We start from the raw sequence: 20343 nt of genomic DNA on the forward strand, positions 1-20343 counted from the left end.
CCGTTTTTTTTTGGGGTATTGGTGTTCTTTTTTTTAAGAGTTGCTTTTGAAAGGAACCATCTTCAAGTGGATGTTTATGGTGCATTTAAAGTTCAGTGAGTGGTGGTCGAATGGTGAGCATTGGCCACTGTTTGAGCTGTTGGACTGTTCTGTATTTGTACGCATGGTTTATAATTGGCAGTTGGATTTACATACGCTTCACAAATACAATCATAGTAAATGTCTTAATTAATGCTAAAGCACATGAGTAATTTGGAAGCATCAGTTTTCACCTCAATTTATGATCAATTTATGAAGTTATGAATTTATGAAGAAAAAATTGTTCCAACCGAGTGAACAAAATGGAAAATAAATGTTACAAAACAGATCCAAAATTACGATTTTATAAATTACTCCCCCTTTCAATCGCAGCGAAGCATCTACGGGAGAATTGAAATAGAAAATTTCAAAATATTTCCTTGTAAATTGTGTTAACATAGCTAAATGCCAGAAATGTTATTTTGTTTAACAAAAACAAAACATACAACTAACAGAAAAATAGGAAAACAGCATCAACAAAAAAAGATAAAAAGATTAAACAAGATCATTGACGCACGAATCAAACAATTGCTTTATTCCACAATCAATCCACAAACGCAATGTGAACTGACCAACACATTTATTTACCACAGGCATACCCCCGATGCTCACCAAGTAAGTTACTTTTACATGCACACTTCCGTGATAATGATTTTATCCTTTCGCCTGCTTTGATCATTCCTACTGACTCAGTCCTTCCGTTCTAGGGTTCTTTTTTATAGTTTAAACTTTTGTGTTTTCTTATAGTTTGTTTTTGTTTTTCTTCTACATTTACATACATGTTGTGTATAACTTAGCTTAACTTCTATTAAAGTACATGTACATCTATTTTTCTGTTTATGTTTTTTTTTGGTTTTATTTTTACTATCATCCCCTTTAGCTACTTTCAATAAATGCTTTCCTTTTGTGTGGTACGTGTAACGGACTATCAAGCGAGGGACCTTTCATTCAGAAAGGATAATATACTAAACAATAAAAGAAGCACAATTATGCTTCCTTTGGGATTGATAAATTAAACTTAAAAAGAAAAGTTTATCAATTTCTGCTAAAAATGATACAGTCAAGATCACATAATCGTACGAACAAGCTAGCAAAAATGTGAATAAAACAATAAAACAAATGTGATACTCAAGCGTTTAGTAAGTTGATCTTTCCTGTTTATGTTTTCCGTTACGTTTATTAGTGTTTGAAGCTCTCGGATAACAATTGATATGTATGCATCTGTTGCTGGTTACTACATCAGCATTTTTACCATTCCTTCACTTCACTGACAGCAGCTACCCACATGTCCGAAAGTTCGTTCCAAAGCGTGTTGCAGTATTTTGGGGTTTTGCGTAACGCTTGGCGCAATTTTTTAACTATATGCACCTAATTTTTTTTGGTATTTGCTTTGCAACCCTACAATCAACTATTATTAACACTGGTGTGTGTGTGTATGTGTGTGAGTGGTTGTTTTTGTATGTGTGTATGCTGCTATTTATAGGCATGTACGATATGTATCGAGTTTCCCGCTTTCGGATGGATGCTTACCCATTAACAACGATTATGAGTTTATTTGCTTGTTTTGTTTTCCTTTCTTTCTTTCTTTCTTTCTTTTGTCTGCTATTGTACGTTTTTAAGTAATTTTGGTTTGCTTGCAGTTTCGTTTTACTTTTCCATTTCCTACCAATCACTTCATCTCTTCACCTTACAGTAATGTGTCATTTTTAATTGTAGTTTTTTATTTGTTTTTGTCATGCTGTCATGTTCCACGTGCTTTCTTCACATTCAGCTTTTTCAGCCCCAACCCCAACAGAGCTCAACAATTTAGTGGAAACAGTTTTGTCAAACAAAGTTCATCCCATTCCAGCGTTATGTTCCAGTGGTCTGCAATCAAATGTACGCTTATATTAAGTAGTAGCACAGCTAAGAACAACATTTGTAACGTTTGCTTTATCGTTTACCTTTAATTTAGTTTAAGTATATAGTTTCTCATTTCAGCATTCAATCAACAATCTAACAAGAAGGGGATTCGGGGGAGTGTTTTTGTGGGAGCATGTTTGTTCTGTATCCCTGTTTTTTTTTGGTTTTTAGCCTCTTCTTCGTTAAAGTTTCCTCGGGCCAGTAAAAGTTTAAACACACGCAAAAGAAAGGGAAAACAGTCAATGGGGCGCAAAGTGGGACACGGATTGGAACGGAAATGTCTCCGAGCGGGTTCAGATATGCAACCGATATCTCATAAAGCGTAAGCGTCAACAACATCGATTTTGTTGGAGCAAACGGGTTGAACTGGTCCAACAACAACATGCATGAGAATCGAACATGAAACCGAATACAGCGAGATAGAAGAGCGAGAAACACGGCAATTGAATTGATTCATAGTCACCCCCAAAAGAAGTGGGCAGCATTTGTGCAAAGAAAACTTGTAAGTTGTCATTTAGTACAGTTCGTGACGGGGATTTTGTTTTACAACCTCAAAACACAACACACCGATCCTTGGTGCCTGGTCCTTGGACACTTACAGGCTCACAAATGGGCTTTTCTTTGTTTCGTTTTGTTTGCTGGTGGACGGTCCTATCAAGAGTCTACCAATCCGTGGAAGAAGGGAGGCACATTAAGAGAACGATTCGATATAAATGGATACTTTCGAACGTTGCTTACTTCCTATACACGTGTTTCTTTTGCAACGTCGAAAGCAGAGAGAGAGAGAGTCGTTTTTAAGGTTGGGTATGAACGCCTGGAAGGTCTCACATTGATATGTGTGGGTTTCGAGTTTCTGTCTTATCTTATTGCCGCTGCGGCCGCTGCAGTTTAATCCCAGTTTTCGTGTAGTTTTATTAAAACAGCTTCTTTATATTTCTACTTTAGCTGGTTTCGAGAAACAGAGAGAGTAAAACAAACCATGCATTTTCCACCGATGACAGATAGACAGATGCAGAAGAATCTCATTCAACCATGCATCGTTCTAGCTAGTCAAAAACATAACGCAAAATGCTTTGTCGAATCGACGAATGATTTGCTGTGTGTGTATTTTTTTTTGTCTTTCGTTTGCTCGTATTCCTTCCTTTAACGCTGCCTACGGCTCTAGAAATCTAGAATGGGAGTTTTCACCCATTTTCCAGCAGACTTTGTATGTATATATATATTCATATGTGTATATATAGATGTGTATATATGTATGTATATATGTATATCGCCTTCACTAGTAATATCATTGGATATGCTGCAGTGGAATGCAACACCGCTCGTTTGTAGTTGTTCAGGATACGCTTATGATATGTGTTTGCTTTTGATTGGGGATTTTTGCTTCCCTCCTGTGCTTCTACCCGCCTGCCGGACTAAAGTATCAGTTCTATAGGTTCTGCGGTTCACAGTACTCCAGTCACAGTCAACAGGCTTTTTCCCCTCACCAAACTTTCTACCTCACCGTCCAAATGCTTGCGGCGCTGCCTCGTCCCACGTACACTAAACTCTCTGAACTCGGCACCATAACAGTACGGTAGAATATTAGAACACAAAAAGTATGTGGTGTTACAAAAGGAAACAATAAATATACTGAATCTGCTGATATCTGCACAACAAAGCGTAACAGTTTCCATCTCTCGTCCCATCAGCTCGTTCTCGCCTCGTTGGTATTTGTGAGCGATTTGCGCTTCGTAATTTCCCCTCTTTTGTGTACTACTACTAACTGATTAAAAACTTTTAAAGCTTATCCATTTCTGAGAAGATACTAAAAAGCAAATTCAACAACAGTGCGACTGACGAAACTATCCACTTTTCAGCCAGCCGACACGATTCACAATACCTATCTACGAACCTTTTCGTTTGGTCGCACAGCGAAAAGAAATCTGGGTTAGGAGTGAGGCAACATAACGTAAGTTAATCATATTATCGTGCAACATGCTTCTTTCCCACTTCCGCCACTAACAGGTCATTAAAATTTGCTACATTTTAACCACACTTTCACTGCGCCGCTTCACATTTCCTTCGGGTAAAGGGGGGGGGGGGGTGGCGCGTTTAACCAACTAACAGTGATAGGTAAGTATAATCTTTACTAGTTGCTTGCTTTCGTTAATGTATGTATAGTATTATCCCTATATAGGTTGTATTCTCCTGCAGCTTCAGGGTACTTTGATATGTATTGGTTACCTCGTGAACATGCATCCCAACGCAACGGTGGTTGGCTTTCCTCCGCCGTGTAGCTTCCCTTTCGGTAGCTAGAGTTCGCTCCTAGTGATTTGATTTGATATGTATTCGTTACACGCACTTTGTCATTTGTTCCATTCTCCTTTTTAGCTACGTATGTGTGTTTGCTTTGCCTTTCGAAATCACATCTCTTGCATCTCTTCGCCACTTCATTCCACTTAATTGCTACTATACTTTTTAATACTACACCATTCGTAGGGTCTTGTTTGGTTGTTTCTTGATATGTATTGAGTTTTGCTGATAATTCGTCACTTTATATCCATCCCTTCTCCTCCACTGAGAAGGAGAATGAAGGTAAGAGGAGGTCGAGGGAATATATGAGGGGAGGGGGGAAGGAGGAAAAGGGCGGAGACCATGCTCCAAATACTGCACGCGAATAAAGTCACCTAATGCGTTCTACATGCGCTTAGTCCGTCCCCTGCCGTGACGCGGAAACCGTTCAGTCAAACCGAACGCCGGACCCGGCGGGCGCGTTTCAAAAGGCCGTATGGCCCTGGGCCGGTCCAGTGCCGGGGACGACGCCGCCCTGCGCCGCGACGCTGCCGCCTCCGCCCGCGGATTGCTGCATCTGTCGCTGCGCTTCCGCCACCGGCAGATCGTCGTCCGGCTCGAGGGCCGGATTTATTCGCCCGTTTCGCTCGTCCTTGCCGACCATGGTGGCCGCACCGTACATGCGCGTCATACCGCCCGCCATTACCGAGAGCTGCAAGAGAAGGAAATTAAAGGATTATACTTATTAAAGGATCGGTGCAATGGGTGGGCAAGCTGTTAGCTCACCTGTTCGCCCGAATCCGACGGTTCGCCGACACGGTGCAGCTCCTCCGGTATGTTTACCACGCAGCGGAAGTAATCGTAGTGCGGTGCCAGCCGGCCCGTCTCGAACACCCATCTGGAAGCAAAGGGGAGGATATGAAGGAGTGTAAGCATTGAGCTGGAGCTGGCGCAGGACGGTGGCTACTTACTTCGTCCACCAGGACACTCCGACGAGCGTGATCAGGCTCATGATCATGGCCATCGTTCGGAAGGGAAACATCTGTGTGCTGGTTTCCTCGTTGTAGCCCGGATAGTGGATCAGGGCGGGCAGTCCGAGCATGGCCTCGCCGCCCGACAGTCGCACCATGAACGCGATGATGTACGCCGCCAAGCTGCCGTATGTGTTGCAATGGTGCTTAAAGTGTACCACCATCAAAAGCTGCCATGGGATAGCAAAAGCAGGGCATTAAACATAATTTATCATGATTTGTCCAAACATGGGCAGTTAATGTCCCAACAATCGGTAGGATAATAGTCTTCTAGGAACACAACACATAAAAAATGACCATAATTTAGCATTCTGTTACAGAACATCGTGTCGGTTCGAATTACAACATCAAGAAAGAAGAATGAACCACAGCCGCCCCGCAAATGACCCATCGATTTTGGTGATATTGGACTAGCGCCAAAAGCACAAAAGCTCCTCGCATAACACTTACCTGCGGGAAGAGAATACAGTACACCAAGTCGGAACACATTGACCTGCGCATGGCGATAGTTCACGAACATGAAATCGAGAAAGAAGAACAACAAGAAAAAAAGGATAATATTGATAAATGGTTCAATCTATTCGGCTCTCGGCGGTAAAACGGTTTGCCAGTATAGACGAAGGAGGATAACGCGATTGTTCAACGTAACGCCTTCAATCGCGTCCAGGACTTGGAACCCGAAATGGTCCTTCAAGCGGGAGAAACAATATACTGAGCAGAAAATGTGCTTGAAAAATCGACCCAATTTTGTCTTCCATTAGCATTCAGCACCCTCCCATCGTCGATGCACCAGCGGCAACGGAATAGCGTTGCTAGTGCTCCACAACTAGAAGAACGCTTTTGATGCGCTACTGTCTTCACCGACAAAGTGCTGCTACCAAGCACACTAAGTGCTCCATAACAAGGTCACGTATCGCTTACAAACACTTACGGGGTACGGGAACGTTGCAGCATGCGCCTCCACCCACAAACGGGGACAATTAGCGTATCACCAAGTGTGCTTTGGCGCAGTAATCGAATGCTGTACCATCATCGGCACCAGCTCATCGAACGAACGGAAGGACTGTGGAAACACTTACCACAAGCCGTAGATCGAGGGTATGGTGAGCGCCATAATGGTGGACAGGATGCCGACGACCAGAATCGACACACGCATGACCCAGATAATTTCCATCTCCGAGGCACGCTGCCGGAAGATCAGCCGGTACACGTTGCGGGCAAACATGGAGGACGCGGACAGCACCGAGGAGTCGGCCGACGACATGACGGCGGCCGAGACGGCCCCGAGCCCAAAGAACGACACAAAGTCGGGCGTCAGGTACTGGAGCACCATCGGCAGGATCATGCTCGTTTCCTGCGTCGTCAGCGGCCACGGGCCCTTGTAGTCCGTCTCGTTCCAAGCTGCAAGAAAATGGGCGGTAAGTTATCGGCGGGTCGTTGGGTCGTTCGGTTGCACGGGGTTGGGCTTACGTGTTGCCTTGGCGATGGCACCAATCAGTACGGGCGGTATGGCCATCAGGATGCAGCCGAACGCAGCCACGTAGGAAAGGATCTGAGCGCGGCCGGCCGTTTTGCTGGAAAGTACACGCTGGAAGTAGACCTGCAAGGGAAATGGAGACCATTTACTATTCAGCACACGGGTGTGCTCCCATCGACATCGACCAACCGTACCTGCCACGGTATGCCGCCAAAGATTAGCAACAGTCCGTAGTCGAGATAGAACCAGGTGTAGCCCTCGCCGATCTCGCCGATCCAGTCGACGTCCATCGAGGACAGGCTCTTGACGTGGTCGTTGGCCCACGCGAACGGGATGCACATCCACAGCCCGATGAAGATACAGAACAGCTGTATCACGTCGGTGTACGCCACCGAGTACAGACCCCCGAACAGGGTGTAAAAGACGGCGATGCACGCCGACAGGATGACCGAGGTCTCCTGCTCCATGTCGATGATCACCGACAGGGTGGCGCCCAGGGCGGCCAGAATGCCCGCCGCCCAGAACACCTCGCCGCACAGCGCCGGGAGAAAGAGCAGCCCGCCCATCCGCTCGCCGAAGCTGTCCTGCAGCGGGTCCAGCATCGTGATGTAACCCTGCTTTCGCATCGGGTTCGCGAAAAAGATGCCCCCTGCAATGAAACGTAACCAAGCCGGCGTATTATCGTCAAGTGCTTGTGTGTGTGTGTTGTGAAGATGATGCTATCAGCCTACCAAATACTAAGCTGAGCGCGTAGCCGAACGGTGCCTGACACCAGACCAGCCCGGACGTATAGATGGCTTCCGCCGTGCCGTTGATGTAACCGCCACCGACCCAGGTCGCTGTTGGGAAAGGAGGGCAACAAAGCGGTTAGGGAATGAAATAAAGCTTGGTAATAAAACGATGGCGCACAACTTCCCACACTGTACGACGGAGAAATGTTGAGTGTGAGTGTTGTGAGCGAGCTCTATGCCGCCAAGCTCCGTATAAGGGAATTCATGACCATGAGCACGTGGAAGTTGTACGTGAGTTGATTTGTTAGAAGTTGCATTTGCTGACGTTCGACACTCCTAAGTAAGTGACTAAGTACTCCTAAGCCAGCTGAAACGTTCATCCACGTACAAACGTTATATAGTTTGTACTTCGCAAACTTACAACATGGTAAATGTACTAATAATGATTGTAGGGGTTATTTATTATTTAACATTGAGCAAATCATTTCTCAACTTTTTGTTATACCAGAATTTATACATTTTTTCATAAGTTTGTCCACATTACGCACTGAGTTTTAGGAACAAAAATGCCATGAATTAACAATAGAACTTCGAAATAATCGGCTTTTCTACCACACCTACTCACAAACGTTTTTCATTTACAAAAAGTAATTGTACCTTGGCATTTACTACCATTATTCCATTATAGATACAGAAAATAGACGATTTCACACGTCATAGTCAATTTAATAGTCTTTAAATCATCAAAAATAGTCCGTTTGGATGATTTTATCATATTTTAGAGTTTTGAATTATCTTCACAATAATGAGTTACATAAATCCCTGCCTTTTGTTGGTAAATTTATGAAAAATGCACTAAAATTCAGTTGCCCAGCAAAGTAATAAATTGTTCAAAATGCACTAGATTAGCAAGAAATTAATTAGACCCAAACTTTGTACACAAGAATGAGTAAGACGCGTTACATATCCAACAAGCTGTAATATTCAGTTGAGTTTTAAATATGTTCCGTTTGTTAAGTTAATCTCCTAGTCATAACTTGCACTCCAATAGAAAACTGACAACAAGGTGCAGACAGAAGCAAATAATTATATTATATGTTGAGTTGTGCAAAGAGGAGTGGTTTTTTGAAAGATTATGGCTATTTAAAGTAAAAATGTTTAAAAATAATTAAGTATATTATTTTTAAATATTATTTAAATATTATTATTATTAATAAGTATATTATTTTCATAATTTCAGCAAAATGCCTATTTCCACTAAAAAAACTAATGCTTATTGGTAAATTTATTCCAATAACACTAACATGAGAGTAGCTCAATTTATAATGGTTGAGGTATTTTTCTCGATCTTTGTTATTCAATTAAAAACAAAACTTGTTTATGTAATTTCTTTTCTAGTTAAGATTTTTTTTTATCGCTCTGGGACTACAGGAACTGTATTATAGCGTTTCTATTATCTTAAGAAACGCAAGCCACAAATGCTCCCATCCAAGCAAAATTAAACGTTAGATAAATGTATCGCATTACCTCCAAAATGAAAGAAACACCCGCGTAAAGCGCAACGATTTCATTTTGTTACGAAACCATTTACTGCCACCGAGCTCCAGCAGTAAATGATGCAACCTTTCCCACCACGCCAACATTATCAACATTTATCCTGCGAGAGTGATTTATTGTGCGGCACAGTTCATACTTTCGGCCCCAAAACCCAACAGTTTCTCAGCACATCGCTCCGTATTCTTGCCAGCGAACACTGTACGCACGGGTAAGACTCCATGAAACCATCTCGCGCCACCCTTTCCCCGACCCAGCCCCGCCACTTACCGGTCATGGTGAAAATACCGACAAACAGCCCAATCGAACGTCCGGCCAGCATCACTTCCTCCTCGGAATCATTTCCGGACTCCTTTTTCCTGCCCGCCCATATCCCGACCGCTAGGATCAGGATGTAGAACAGCACAATGCTGACGACACCGGCAATATTAATCATGTTGACGCGTATTCGGGATGTGCCCCGCGCTGCTGGTCGGGCTAGTGCGGACTGTTTGGTGAGTGCGGGTTGCGAGACTCGATTTAGACAGCGCCGCTGGATGTCAGCCTAATCACAAGCGCTTGATATCGCTACCACCGAGTGTGGGTCGAGCTGCTGTCCGGCGTGGGCCTACGCTTTGGACGCAAAGACGCAAATCTACCGGATTGGACAAGAACGACAAACGTCCTTGACACTGGCGAAAGTTGGTCGTGCCGGTGCTTTCGTTTGGCGGTGTTCTTTTTTATTTATGTATTTATGTTCTTCTTCCGCACACACGCGCTTCCTTTCGCACACCTTAGCTTTGACGTAACATGGCGTTTTATTATGTGTGTACGCGTTCGCTGCCGGAGACGTGTGCCGGCGGCCTGTACTTCCGGCGGTGGGTTTTTGTTTATTTATATCGCACAGTCTCGGATCGTTGTTTCGGTTCGTTCTTCAGCCAGCCACCGGTGAGCTGAAATGAAAGTGGAAATGGAAAGTTTGAAAGCTGATTAAAGGATATACTCGCATCGATGGACGTGCAATATGAAAAATAAATTAATGGAATATATAGTGAACCGTAAATTAGAACAACTCTATTTAAAAAACAACAAATAATTAGCACTTAAATTTACCGCACCCAAAACGAACCAAAAAACCACTTATACAGCTAGAACAATTACACACTTTATTTCCTAACGCAGCTAGCCTTTGTACCCTATCCAATCTAAACCGCACACGTTTGTCCTACAGCTAATCTAAGAATAATAGAAAGATCTGTGCTTTTGGATCTCTCGCACCTCGCACCCCGCACTCACTCTCTCATCTTTTCGCCTCTTCGTCGTTGCTCTTAATCCGCACTCACTCTCGCATCTTTTCGTCTCTTCGTCGTTGCTCTTATCCGCACGGCTACTCACTCTCCCTTATCTCTTCAATCCATTTGCTATGGTAGCCGGCCGAGATCTCCGCAGTCGATCTCGTTGCATCTATTGTGGTACAGTCGAGGTCGCTACAATAGATTGTAGATAGCGAGTTAAAGCCAATTATGATTACAAGACTGGTGTTATATTTGCATGGTAAACATAGTTCAAAACCATCACTGTTTCTCTGTTTGCATTAATGATTCCCTTCCTTTATCATTAATGTAAAATTAATTTATTAATGTTTGCTTCAACAATTTGCAGCAACCATCAGAGAAAGTTAAAATTCAATGTTCAACTATAAAAAGATAATGATAATTACTTCCTCTAACTTTGTGTTTATATCACCCCTTTCGAGCCTTTCGAAGACTGATGTTTGCATCAAAAAGTAGAAAAAAGTCAATTTTTCAAGGGTTTATCTGCACCTGCACTAACAAAACGTTAAATGCACGTTCAATATTAGTATCCCTTGAGTCAAGAGCCAAAATATGCCACCTCTACCAGTCGAACTCTAAACGTGATGGCCAACACGTGTGGCAACTTCGTTCCGAAGTTCGTGCAGCAGTTCGTGCGGAAGTCGTATAAGTCTGTTCCGACATCTATAACATCTTGACACTGTTAGACAACAATCAGAACATCGAAAGAAAGCCTGGACAAAAAGCTCCATATGATGCTGAAAATGAAGACCTAAGGAAAAGTCGCTACATCGCTGCAACAGGCCAAACAACGAAATAGTACCTGCGAAACATGAAAAAACTTATAAGGAAGCGAAGATTACGTCCACTGGCTTTGCATCGGCATCACGCAATGACACCAAACCTCAATGCGATCAGTTTAAGCGAATTACGACGGAATTTCGATGTGACATCCTATTCCAGCGGACCGGTTTAACGCATGTCTTCGTTCGACATTGCGAAAATTACGGATAACTGACGGAAGGCAGCTAGCAAGGCCGTAGAATTATTTTTGCAAGTTAGCTTAAATCAAATCCCGTGAAAGAAGGATCTTGCTTTGTTTGTTTCTGCAGCCAACCGAAAGGATGTTCATTGGAAACAGTCATCCTCAATGTTGGAGCCATACTAACAAATGTTACTGATTAGTTTTACTTGCATATACTACTAAAATTAAACCTTTTCGTTTACTTGCTTCATCGTGAACCTTAAATGCATATCTACCCATTTGTCGAAAAAGCAGTTCACATGAAAAAACGCAAATAAAACCTTTGTCTTACCCCCGAATCAATAAATATAAAATATTAAACAATTAGCCGCACGTCTCTTTTATCGCTCTCTTGAGACCCGCAAAGTTACAACCGACTTTACATGACGATAATTTATATTTATACACACCATGATTAAGAATGTCAGCTGCTGCTCTAACGAAATATCTTTTATTCTACAAAAACTGGACCTCACCATGTCCCTTGACTTGAGGGGTATTTACTCCAATATTGGATATTTGGTCCGTTCAAATAAATATGTCAAATTTCTCCATCAGTGCCATTAAACATGTGGTGAGTTAATGTGACTTTAAATCCATTCTACCTAATCTAGCACACACATCATCAGCGCCACCGTCACATGCACCCTTAATTGGCCCCACCGTTTTGCCGCCAACGGGCGCTCCACCAGCACACCACGCGAAGACTTTCTTAGCGCATGTATTATCGAGAAAATCGTAGCACTTTTCTGCCCTGCTTGGGTTTATTGATTTTGGATGCCTCCTTTCCCATGCCCATTGCCCCACACGAACCTTTGCAGAACGTCATCGCTATTCGTCAAGGTCTGACCACTTTTCTCAGTACGGTTCCCACATATAGCCTTCCCCTACCTGTACCACTCCTGAACCACGCTGAAAAGATTTGCATGAAGGCAGCGACAACGGCCAAAACCCACGATCATGATTTATGATACAACTTTTCAGGCATGTTTTATCATCATCTCACTCTTCCACCGCCAGGACGGCCCCCCGCACGGCTTGCACGGGAAATCCCTGCAACTGCACAAAATAGCTCTCTCCCTTTAGGGCACGCTGGATTTCAATACGCTGCTGAGGCATAATAAAACCGTTTGCTCACGATGGCATTCAAATCACCTGACTCGCGTTGGTATTTTATTGTAGTTGGTGCACGGTGGTACGGTGGCTTTGAGCGCCAATCGCGCCAATCATGTTCATGAGCTCGTATGGGCAAAGGCTGATGAAAAAGGATGCGCGAGGGAAAGAAAAAATTTATTTGCAGTCTACAGCTATGTAGAGCATACTTATGATTTTAATGATTTATAAATCAATTACAGAACCTTTTAAATTATGTATTACATTTTAAGGAGGGAGAAGGGTGCATTACATTAAGAGCACATATTGATACCACTTTCATGCAATATCCACCGAGCACAATGTGTTGAACAATTTAATTCAATCACGTCATGCAGGATTGAAGCAGTGCCAAGTGTGCAGAGAGTGGCTCTCCAATTGTTGCATACAGCATGTTGCTTTGATAAAGTGCCAACAAATAGAGTTTATTATCTTGCTAGCTAGATAGACTAGTGGATCCACTGTAATGTTTTCAACAGATTCTATTAATTGTGTAATAAACGAGGGGTAAGTAAATGGATTGCACATCACCTATATTGTTGTACTACAAATAAAGGACATTTGAAGGTCATTGAGCTATTCAACAGAGGCGCAAGGGAGAGTCTATGCGCGCATTTATTGTCATATTTTTCCTCCCTTTCACTCACACGAACGCGGCACAAACAAATTATGCCATGAAAAGCTGCTTGGCTTATCATGCAAGCATAGATAGAATCAGGACAAACAAGAACGTTAGAATATCGTTGCCTGCGAGACACCGTTCAGCTCACAATCCGTACATCTATTTGTATTCACCACCACCACCACCGCCACCACTCTCAGCATAGAAACAATTTGAAATTTAAATGAGTAAATCCTCGAAATAAGGTAATGAGCTTGTGTGCAGTGAACGCCACCCTCATCACGGCCTGCTCGCACGGCGCATAAAAGCGAGCACTCTTGAAGCGACCCATGGCGGTAGCAATTTAGTCATCAACGCCATTCCGTACCACATACCATTCCACATTAAGCTCACACAAACAAATCGAGCAGAAGAATATAAAAAAATATCCACCTTTCTGTCTCTATGGTCGACCAAAGTGCAAGCAACGTCGGCTGTGAGTGACAGGATATCACGGACCGTAATCGAAGATTATTCAATTTTAATGATTTTACCCAATTTCGAGGGCCAGTTTCAAGAGGAACGAACGAACATGCTGGCTGGTTCAGCAGGCAAGGGCGGTAGCTTCTCTCAATTCAATTTTCCATCGTATCGTACGGGTGACGTATTGCTTCTGCTGCACCGTGCTCGTGAGCTATACGTATCGAGCGGATGTTTTAACGGTATTAAATCTAGATCTTTCTTAAGCAGGAAAACATTTCCATCGGAACGACTGGGCGTCAAGCTAAGCCTTCTAATGCTCTCCGTTACGGTAAGTGATTGATTTGATCTGAAATATGAGCTTCGCATAGGATTTAATGTTTGCTAGGAGCGAGCGAAATGCTACATACATCAGATTGCATTGTTATCAGATACAGTTGAATAATGCACCGCCGACGATGGTCTCTTGCTGCTCCCACTATGTTAGCTTTGCCTCGTGAATTGTCATTCAATTGGTTTGTGTGGGCTGCAGAAGTTGCGCGTGGTTTAAACAATACGTGACTTTTAAGTACAATGTGTGCTTTGTAAGCATTATCATTGAATGGTAGTATTGTAATGCAATATGTATAAAATGCAGTACAATTTAGGTAAAAAAAAACGGGAAAGGTTATAATCAACAAATCATCACAAACAATATGATTGAACAAATTAGTATTTTCACAATACAATTTACCGTCGGCATTAAACGTCTGGACAAATGAAATGTGGACTCTTTTCAAGAACCATGCTAGCTGAACTTATTATGTTTTTTGGTACAATTGGTTTGGTGTACAATTTCATTAATGTATGGAATATGAAAACTATTTCACAAATCAAGATAAACATTTAATCACTAAATCAATTTACATTTTAGCAACTCAATAAGCATTGAATTAAAATTTCCAACAAAAAAAAGTATATTGCCATCGATTTTGAGTCCTTGTGACGCAAACATTAGGTTTAATGTGAAAATCCATTGATTAACCAGGCGCCTCCACTGGTCTGAAGCGGACTTCGTTTTTATTTAGTTTTAATGATCTATCAAACAAATTTCTCGTACCTGAATTAAACAATAAACAGTAACATAAAATCACTGTTCAGTACAATCACTAAGCTCTTAATCATCCCTGAAAACGCCAAATAACTGACCCCTGAAAAGGCTCTTTTGGTGGTTTCGTATTGGCTCATCGCATCACATTTCCTCTCCCTGTTCACACCCTCTCTCCATTTCAGCTCCATTTTTCCACCCAAAATGCACGCACGATCAGTAATTAAGTTTTATGAGCTCTCTATTTATAGTCAAACGATGTGAGCACGCGTGTGTTTGGCGTGTCCGCAAAATGGCGGAAAACGCCGATGAAGTGATGGGGGGCGTGTAAAAGGGAGTCATGGGACCGCCACGGAGCAGGCTGGTATGGTGGCATATACAAACAACAACATTAACATCATGCCCTGTCGGTGGCTCCAGCTCAAATGGCTCCGGTGAGAGTCAAAATCTTCGCTACGAGCAAACAACCAATACACAATCGAACCAAGTTTTGCTCTCGTTCGGCAGCCCGAGCTTTTCGCGGCTGTACGGTGGATAGTGTGAGACCAGCGTGGGAAATTGTGGGTGCCATCAGGTGATGGAAAATGGCGAGCAAAAGTGAGTGAGACGCGAGTGAGCATACAAAACCTAGTTCCTAGTTATTCTCTTCCACCGCCATTAGACTTCGTGAATGTTTACCAGATGCGCGTGTGTGCGTGTGTTAAAAGAGCGATTCGTGAGGGCGGTCAGTGAATAAGAAGCTTTTTGGGAAGGGGGGGGGACGATTAACGTCAACACATGAAGGCACATGTGTATGGGATTGTGTCGCGTTAGTGTAAGTGTGTGGCGTGGAACGGTGGAACACACGAAGAAAAGACAGCGATAGACGATAGTAAAGGCAGCTACTCCTGAGCCGGTGTTTGTAGCCGAGACCCGAGGTATAAACGAGAATTAGTACACGCGCGCACATGCTGAATGCACACAATCGATAAAACGACGATGTACACATACACTTACACACACACACACCAGCTCGGGTCACGGGGTTTTACCGTTTCGGCACGTACGGGTGTAATACATCTTGTTTTCACAGAAAACTCATTTAGGCTGTGCAAATACTACTTTGTTTGTGCTTAATTGCAGCTGAGACCCATCCTGCGATAATTCGTGAACAGTGTAGAATCAACAAAAGACGTTGTATTATATCAGTCGATTGAGATAATGAAAGATAAAAACCAATAAGACTTAAGAAAACAACAAGCTACTTCTTACTGGCATCGTTGTGGGATATTTGGATTTTCCTCCCTTTGTACTAAAAGACATTAAATAAATTTTAGTTATCGGGCTTTTCCTAAAAGGCTTTTCCTAAGTTACGGTTTAAAGAAATGTTTAGAAATCCTTGTAGACTTAATAGATATTTGATTTGTATTTAATTTGTATTATTATTGAGTCATTTGAGTAGAATAGTAGTAACTTGACAACAGTTATTTTATACTTAAAATCTTATTAAATCTCCTAATTACCGAAGCAATCACTTGCTATAAATTAAACATTTTTTGGCTATTATTCAAAGCCTAAAAACCAAAATAAGCACACATGCCCTGCTTATGTATAATACTTTTATACAGCTGAATCACGTAATAAATGGAGCAGTCAGTATTTGTACTAAAAAGAAACGTACAACCCAATCACAACCATCATAATGCCAACCAAAGGGTCTATGCAGGACCTTATGCGATGAGGTGAAAAGCACACAATAGTGAGACAATGGTGAGTTGCCAGTCACTCACTGCCTGTGGGCGAAGGAATGTAAAGTAAGCGTTATGTAACGCAGCCTTCACACACACACATTCACACATACACAAACACGCACATCCTTGCTCATACTAAGAATTGTTTTTGCATAAGCTTACCTACCAGTTGGTGCGTTGGCTTGCTTTTCCGTGGTCGGATCGGGTTCGCTTCCAAACCAGTGGTACAACAAAGTGATGCACACAACACAATTATGGATGCTGCCAGAAAGCACCTTGAAGGACGCTAGACGCAGTAGGCCCAGTGATGGAAGTGCGGAAGAGAAGGAGCAAAGAAACAAGCGCAGCAGCAGTTGGATGAGATTACGCGTATTCCACACACACCAGCACAACACACGGATTGCTTTCTTAATCTGATCACTTTTCACCATACACTCTTTTCAAATATTTTCAAACAAACACACACGCCTGGAGGGAAAGGCACGTTGATATTAGGATTGGCCTCAACGAAAACCCGTCGTTCTCACCAAGTGCACCACAGCACGTAACTTTCGACAGCTGCGAATTTCGAGCTTGCGCTCCACAGTTATCGTGGCTCACCGTTTGATTTGTGGTTGGAAAACATTTTTGACAAATCTTAGTATGCCGTTTGTGTGCTGTCTTCTCACACCGCCAAAGGGATTTCGAATTCACACTGCACGAAATCACTCACTTGAATCCCCACCGTACGTACCGTAGTGGTCCTTTGGGTCACTGTGAATTCATCCTTGGCCTAAAATTCACTTAGTCACACACATGCACGGTCACTTTCTTCGCAATTGTTTCTTCCCTTTATCTAGGGCGAATGTATTGCTGGTGATGGTTTGCTTCCTTGGTGAACTGCTGCTGCTGCTGGTGCTGCTGCTGGTGCTACTGGTGCTGCTAGTGCTGAGAAGAAGCCTTGCAGAAGGGTTCGATGAATGTGCGTTTGCTTCGGGGTAAGTGTGCAAAATGTAACGTGTGCCCTTCGCGCTGTTCGCTGCAGATAGTGTCCCCACCCCGCGGAGGGTTTTTCGGGGCTAGGCAAAAAAGCACCACCACAAACACGCACACACACTCACACGCACTGGACACTGGCAGGCGATAAAGTGGCTGGCCGTGGGTTTTGCCTGCACTCTACTGTCGTCCGCACGGACAGCTATCGCCCCACCGTAGGGATGTCTTCTGAGACGGAGAATTTCTTGTTCTGAAGCGTAGCCCGCACATGTGCCCACCACCGAGATGCACCAGGATCTGTGTCTGCTGGCTGGTTTTGTTCACAGCACCTTCCTTTCTTTTTGCGTGTGTGTGCTTTTTTTCCTTCACTCACTCTCTCTCCTTGGAAGAGGTCTACTTCGAACGACCACGAACGCAACGATCCGATCCGGTAAGCATCAGAACCGATACTCGGGTCAAGCACTTTTCACACCGTGCGCTACACCGACGGAAAGCCACACACGGAAAAGCGCGCTCTCTCGGGCACTGGCTCTCTCTCTCTCCTGTTGGCACGGCGTTGGCTGAGCATTCCGTGCGTTTCGAGCGACATCATTCGCTCGCTGTGGGGACGAAAGCAGTACCCACGCTTTCTTCGCGTAAGTCTGTGTGTGTGCCAGCTGCGAGTCCTTCCATTGGGCAGCACCATGGGGTTCAAAGGCCACCAGCAGCAGAGAACAAGCTTTCCATCCATTTTCATTTCCTGTTCACCCTTCCTCCCACTACCTGTCTCTGTCACAAATGTCTCTTCGCTTCAGCTGTGTGTGATTTGTATGAATGAAATGGTGCTGATTCGTGCGCACCCACACCTTTTACCGAGAACACTCTCTCGAACACACACACATGTACACGTACCTAATGCACACCGCCATATTTATGTGACACACGCACAGATAATTTCGAACGAGAAACTGAGCACAGGCGACAACCAAAAGGGACCCCAACATCGTGCGAGCAACGTCAAATGGAAGGAAACGCCATGCCTGCTACGTTCGGCTAACAGCGCCTGCACTCTATAATCTTCGTCTTTGCTGACGTAAGCACATACGTCCCCACATGCACGCACACACACAAAGAAAGCACTAGCGACACACGTGAAATTGTGAAACAAACAAAAAAAAGCATGCAAGCAATCTAGCTCTAACGAAACTAGCTCTACGCAAAAATAGTAAAGAAAAACTTTCACTTAGAGCATAGAACCACGCGATGGTCGTTATGTAACAGTGCGGGATATGAATAGGAACAAGCAGGATGTTTTGTCAACGCTATTTATGTCAATTAACTGGTAATACATACAAATGTTTTGTTTTTCTGTGGAAATAACGGATTAAGAATGCAGTTTTGCTTGCCCAGAACACCTAGCAATCAAACGCACAAAGCTCACTCACTGCTGCGACCAGAACGAGAATAGCTGGACACGGTAACGGAACTAATGCCGGCGTGAATATTGTAACCATGACACAAGCCAATGCACTCGAGCATGGAGCATGGCAGAACAAACGAAGGTAAACAGAAGACGAAACGGAACGTGTTTTTTTACAGTCATACAATCGATTGTTTGCTCCCGCCACCGCCGCTTGCATGGAGCGCGCGCTTGTTACAGAACATTAAGCAGGGAGCTTTTGTGGTCGAGCTTTCTACATTGATGACGTCAAGCCGAGGAATGAACTGTAATGTTCTGAGCTGGTAAAAAAATTGGTTAAATGGTTGAACTGGAATGTTTGAAACAGGAATGGAACAACTTTTTTGGGCGATACTTAGTTACAAACACAAAAGCAAGATTGGTTATGGAGGCGCATGGTTGTTTAACGTATTTTTTTATTTGAATTTCATAGCTTTTTACGCCAGTATAAGACGTAATTACGTTAAATCTTTTTCATTTCACGGTATTTTATTTAATGCAAAGTGATAAGCTTCATTTTATTCCACAGGAGCTGATGCGTTCGTAAAAGCACCATGCAACTCCTCTCGAACGACTGTTCATTCGTTCACATGTTTTGATTTGGCTCAACCACTGACGATGGGCAAGTCCTGCTGTCCTGTCTACCTATGGCAGATCTGACCCTGATTGATCTGAGTAATAAATGGTTTAATGAAGTCATGCCGCACTTGCGATGAACAACATAGGAGTTGATGAGAAATGAATGATGGATCCCAAGCGCCACAGATTAAGCTTAAACGACTGGAAAATTGAATATCCATAGAAAAAAATGAAAGCTCCACAGCTTCATTGGTTTGATCAATAGATGGCGTATTACGTATTACATCATTATATTGCTATCCTTTTCTTGCAATGTGTTTCGACGAGAGATGGGTTCTGCGGATCGCACCCACGGTTCCGCTCCGGTTCCGGCAAGTATGATTCCGATTCTGATTCCAGAGAGAAGGAATCGCTAGTTCCAACAGAATCGTCCGGAATCTGCCGGAATCGTCCGGAATCGTCGGAATCGTCCGGAATCGTCGGAATCGCCAGGGATCGTCTGGAATCGTCCGGAATCTGCCGGAATCGTCCGGAATCGTCTAAAATCGTCTGGAATCGTCGGACAATCGGAATCGACCGGAATCGGCGGAACAGTCGGAATCGACCGGAATCGGCTGGAATCGCCCGGGATCGACCGGAATCGTCCGGAATCGTCGGAATAGTCGGAATAGTCGGAATTCCATTTCATTTCATGTCATTTGTTCAGTGCATAACCTAATACAAATATCCATAGAAATCCGGATATTCGGACGGTTCCAACGACTCCGCACGATTCCAACGATTCCGACGATTCCAGACGATTCCGGACGATTCCGGGCGGTTCCGGCTTGTCGGATTGAACCTACCCTTCGGAACTGGGTCCGAAATTTGTTGGAATCGTCTGGACCCAGTTCCGCTTTTTTGCGCGTTTTGCCCAACTCTAGTTTCGGCAAGTTTCA

The 20343-nt window shown here is 43.5% G+C and overlaps 1 protein-coding gene across 4 annotated transcripts; it reads right to left on the reverse strand.

Moving 5' to 3' along the window:
* Positions 1–610: 610 nt before the first annotated feature.
* Positions 611–18282, reverse strand: LOC120893920 (high-affinity choline transporter 1). 4 transcript variants are annotated; one of them, XM_040296152.1, is made up of 10 exons: positions 16580–18280; positions 9318–9979; positions 7494–7601; positions 6957–7411; positions 6756–6885; positions 6365–6686; positions 5736–5778; positions 5226–5455; positions 5041–5152; positions 4739–4966 (listed from the first exon to the last, which is right to left on the reverse strand). In XM_040296152.1, exons 2-10 carry the CDS (start codon positions 9481–9483, stop codon positions 4739–4741), a joined length of 1794 nt encoding a protein of 597 aa, XP_040152086.1. In that variant the 5' UTR covers positions 9484–9979; positions 16580–18280. The 4 variants fall into 4 exon arrangements, with proteins under 4 accessions (XP_040152088.1, XP_040152086.1, XP_040152087.1 ...); XM_040296153.1 differs by having other exon boundaries at positions 16576–18280; XM_040296154.1 differs by lacking the exon at positions 16580–18280 and having other exon boundaries at positions 611–4966; positions 9318–9483.
* Positions 18283–20343: the final 2061 nt, after the last annotated feature.

The sequence above is a fragment of the Anopheles arabiensis genome, chromosome 2 (assembly GCF_016920715.1).
Source record: "Anopheles arabiensis isolate DONGOLA chromosome 2, AaraD3, whole genome shotgun sequence".
NCBI lineage: Eukaryota > Metazoa > Arthropoda > Insecta > Diptera > Culicidae > Anopheles > Anopheles arabiensis.

What these genes read in the sequence shown, in the direction of transcription:
- LOC120893920 (XM_040296154.1), bottom strand. Translation starts at nt 9,483, where the DNA reads ATGATTAATATTGCCGGTGTCGTCAGCATTGTGCTGTTCTACATCCTG. An exon ending in ACTGTATTCTCTTCCCGCAG is followed by an intron (nt 5,456 to 5,735) that starts GTAAGTGTTATG and finishes ATCCCATGGCAG; the next exon opens with CTTTTGATGGTGGTACACTT. An exon ending in GGAGTGTCCTGGTGGACGAA is followed by an intron (nt 5,153 to 5,225) that starts GTAAGTAGCCAC and finishes CTTTGCTTCCAG; the next exon opens with ATGGGTGTTCGAGACGGGCC.